Here is a 4,320-nt window from a genome sequence, read left to right as displayed (position 1 = left end):
CTGGAATGGCAAGAAAGCTTTGATTAAAAGCAAAATCTTTTATTTTCCCCACAGTGGGAGGATATAGCGCAACAATAAAGGGAACATGAGTAGAAAATACATAAAAATACACAAGAAATATGTAAACTCAGAATGTTAAATTGTAGAGTAATTCTATGTAGGTCACACATGTTACATTTAAGGAAAATACGGAAACCAACGTGCAAAAAAGCATGCATATCCTGTTGGTAGAAGATATAAGGTGCAGCAAGACTGCAAAAACTCAAAATCTTATCAAGTCTGTTTGTCTTATTTTTAGTCAAAATGTCTCATCCCACTTGATTTAAGATAAATTCACTTAACAAGTGACAATTCAGCAAGATGGAGGAGCTTGTTTTAAGACAATGCATCTTAAATATCTGTCAGATAAACGCAGCATGCGTCTGTAAAACCACATCTCTGCTGCAGTGAGTTTGTTTGACATTTTATTATTTATGTTCCAAGATTCCCATCCGTCCATCAGAACTGGTAGGATGTAACAGCTTAGAGTCTTCCTACGGCTACTAATTGCTATTTTCTTATTTGTCAGTATATTTTTCATTTTTGTAAATGCTGTTCTTGCCATTTCTACTCTACATCTGATGTCCGTTTCACATCTTCCATCTGATGTCATCCATGAACTGAGGTATTTTATTTCTACTTGTAGAGGCATGTAAAACCTTCATCTTGTCTGCTAAACTGAGCAAACTCTTCTCAGTAAACATGTTGCTAGTTAGCTCCAGTAAAGCTCCTCCTGCTGTTCTTTTTTTTTTGTGAATTCCAGCTCTCAGTGCTCATCTGATTGGCTGTTTTGTCACTCAGCGAGCACTTTATTCCAAACACCTGCTGTCTCCGATCAGCCAGTCAGAGCAGCGTAAACATCTGCAGTTAAAGTTCAACCATCACAGCTGAATGTTTCTGAAGCTGCTGATTTCTTGGATTTTCACCAAGAAACCTGCAGTGAGAGCAGCTCTGCAGACGGCTTCTGGGTGTGGAAGGTCACAGGTCAGACTGTATAAAAGTGCTTACATTTAATATTCTCATTTTTAGGTTTTTATACGGTCTGTGGTTGGAGCTGACACAAGGGCGACACTAACTCAGATTTTTTACAACTGCAGAGAGGCAGCTCAGATCAGAAAAACCTCGAGGTGTTTAGTCTCCAGCAGCAGAATTGGTTTTACTTCTGTCAGCCAAGAACAGAACTGTGAACAGAGTCACCAACACTGGAGCCAAACGGCCTCGTTTCTACCAGCAGCTGCTGCTGTAATAGTGGTGTAGTGCTGGTTAGGGGAGGGTTTTCTGGGCATTTTGGGCACCTTAAAAACCAACAACTGTTGTCAGGTTGCAAATTTTAGACCAGATTTTATTCCACTGAAATTCTCTATTTTCTTCATCACTGTCTATTTTGGCAAATACTAAGTCATTTGCATCTACTCTACTGATTTTATTCAAAAATCTGTGAATTTTAGACCTGATATTATTTAAATCCTCACTGTTTCCTGTCGGAGCCTGTTTTTGAAAACATAAATTAATTCACTCGGCAACAATATACCAGACTTCATTCCAAATTTTGTAATTTTAGATGACATTTTACGAAATAAAAATTAATTATTCCTCTACAAACATCTACACCATCAGATTTTATTTAAAATTTTGTCAATTTTATACTTTGGGACTTAATTTTACTCTGGTAAAATTCTCTTTATTCTTTGTTTGTTGTAACCTTCAACTCCTGCTCTAAAAAACATTATTTTAATAGTTTCTGCTCTGAGGAGAACAACTGACCTCGGTCACCTTTGGGTCCTCTGAGTCCTTCAGGTCCAGACGGGCCTCGTTCACCTGAACCCACACACAGAGCAGTGTTACTCTTTTACACTGTTAGTTGGTGGTAAAAATGAATCTGAACATGTAAACTACTATTTGCAAGCAATGTTAGACCTGAATGTTAGAATTAAACTGATTTAAGTATGAAACAGCATAAAAGCTAATGAAATAAATGTGATTTCAACCAGTAACAAAATAGTTCCAACAGAGCCAAAATCCACTTTTAAGATTTGAAGTTGCAGTCATGTATGAAAATAAGTGCATCCTATTGAAAATGTTGGCAAATTTTAAAATGTTTGATTCTTTTTAAAACAACACCTACATACAAAGATGGAATATGCAAATTATTGACAGAGACAACCAATGTTTTGTATCATTTTCATAATTTAAATAAATTAAAAAAAAACTAATATTACTACACCCTCAACTTATTATAATTAGATCCAGATCATCCAGATTAGGTTCTAATGTCATGGAGACTCTTCTGTCCTCTTTGCTACTGAGGTGTGTCGGAACCTAAAGAGCTTAAGACCTTCATGAAAGAGGGCGGGTTCCTATGAGATTTAAAAGGTAATAAATCCTCCACTGTGAGGAAAAGCATTTACAAGTGCAGCAGGTGTTTAAATTTCTCCAAGATTCTCCAAGAAACCCCAAATTTGATGTAAAATTACATTTTATCAGAGAGCGTACAGGAGAAAGGCAGGACTTTCGAAATATTGTGACAAACGTTTGGCAGCTTCTCAGGAGAAGAACCTCAGACCAGCTGAGTGGTGGAGATGTTCTGCTTTGGTTGATTTGCTGCCTCATCGGCTCTAATGTGAATTTTGCATCATGTCACAGAGCGCTTGATGATAATGTGAGGTTAGGGTTAGAAGTTGATCTTTCAACAGAGTAATGATCTAAGCACGCTAAAAAAATCTGTCAAAGAATGGCTCAGAAAGAAGAAATTGAAACTTATGATACAAATCGGTCAAAACCAAGATCTGAATTCCATTTAAATGTTGTGGCAGGATTTGAAACAATCAGAACATTTTGCAACTGAAGGAATTTTGCATAAAAAAATGGTCTAAAATTGGTAGACAGTTCTGCAAAACACCTACAAGACATTATTTCTGCTAAATGCCTTCTGATGCCAGTGGTGTAGTTACTTTTTCCACAGAGGAATATTACACTTTTAATAATTTTATTGCCTGACTGATTGAAAAGAGCTCATTTTCTTTGTGGTGATGTTCCACCTTCATCTGTAGCCACTGTTTTAAAAGTGGACTGAATGTCTGGGTGTTCAAATATGTCAAAAAAGGCAACAATTTCGTACGTTTTTTTTTTCATGTGGCTGAATACGATACCTCTCTCTCCTTTTGGTCCCATGTCCCCTTTCTGTCCTGGTCTCCCAGGTGGTCCTACAATGGCTCCATGTGCTGTGAAGAACAAATCCAGTTCTTATCAGACCTCGACATTCTCACATCTTCTAGCTACTGGAGCGTTTTGTCAGTAAATGTTCTTTACTTCTGATGTATTCCACTAAATCAGTGACGTTTGTGTGGGACCCAAACAGTCGGCTGTATCCTGGTGGACCTGGAGGGCCAGGCGGCCCCGGTGGCCCCTGGGTGACCCGTTCATTGTGGTTCCGTTCAATGTCACGAAGGAGACCGTGAGCTGCGAAATAAAAGACGAGGAGAAGGAAAGCATTGACTAGCAGCTTTATGAGAGGCGCTGTAGTTTGGATTTTGATTTACAAGCACTTACATTTGATGTATTCCACCAGAGCTGTTGTGTTTCCATGGGAACCAAACCATCGGCTGTATCCAGGAGGACCTGGGGGTCCTGGTGGTCCTGGAGGTCCTTGGAAAACACGACCGCTGTAGTCCCTCACAACGTCCTGCAGCAAACCGTGAGCTGCAAGCGATAGGAAAGTGGGTGATGCAAGCTTTTTGCTGCATTTAATGATCAAACAAGAAGGAGGCTGACGTTAGCATTCAAGCTGGTTTTTGAGCATTTTGAATCAGGCCAGATCAGAACTTCGGCTTGAAATGGCACCGTGAGATCCAACCAATCATGTCAATTTTTAAGTGATCAGTCTCGGCAGAAAGCTACGTTGACTTCTTTATTTACATTTGTTGCAACACATGCCACAAAACCAGTTATTTTTATGCCACTGGGATAAAAGAACTCTGTCCCAGTGTATCCCAGTTTGTTCTAACACATGTGCGCTGGCTGGAGTTCATTAAGCATCGCACAAAGACTTTGTCATGGTGCCCCTTTGCTAGCTAAACTCCCACATTGTTCTTGGCTTGCCCAGATGTAAGTGCTTGTCTCTTCAAGATGCTACAATAAAAAGTAAGAACCTCAGTCTGGTGGTGCAACCAGGTACTACAGCTAATCTACAATACGTAAGCATATATTTTCTGGAAAAACGGTATTGGGTCTTGGAAAATATCTAAAGGTGATTGGGCCATCAATAATTTTGACTAAAAAAGC

The 4,320-nt window shown here is 39.1% G+C and overlaps 1 protein-coding gene across 2 annotated transcripts in view; it reads right to left on the bottom strand.

Annotated features, from left to right (window-relative positions):
• LOC118471766 (collagen alpha-1(XVII) chain-like) overlaps positions 1–4,320 on the bottom strand; it is a 38,068-nt gene that overhangs the window by 767 nt on the left and 32,981 nt on the right. The window contains exons 50-53 of one of the 2 annotated variants that reach the window (XR_008601269.1): positions 3,589–3,738; positions 3,349–3,498; positions 3,193–3,260; positions 1,804–1,859 (exon numbers count right to left, since the gene is read on the bottom strand). Coding sequence is in view for 1 of the 2 variants with exons in the window: in XM_035958061.2 (XP_035813954.2) it covers positions 1,804–1,857; positions 3,189–3,260; positions 3,349–3,498; positions 3,589–3,738 (426 nt within the window). In the remaining variant the exon portion in view is untranslated. Of the gene's footprint in view, positions 1–1,803; positions 1,860–3,188; positions 3,261–3,348; positions 3,499–3,588; positions 3,739–4,320 lie in introns of both variants that reach the window. The other variant, XM_035958061.2, reaches the window with a different exon arrangement.

The sequence above is a fragment of the Amphiprion ocellaris genome, chromosome 4 (assembly GCF_022539595.1).
Source record: "Amphiprion ocellaris isolate individual 3 ecotype Okinawa chromosome 4, ASM2253959v1, whole genome shotgun sequence".
Taxonomy (NCBI): Eukaryota; Metazoa; Chordata; class Actinopteri; family Pomacentridae; genus Amphiprion; species Amphiprion ocellaris.
The sequence above is the reverse complement of the archived record's forward strand: the minus strand, read 5'-3'. Positions and strand labels throughout refer to the sequence as shown.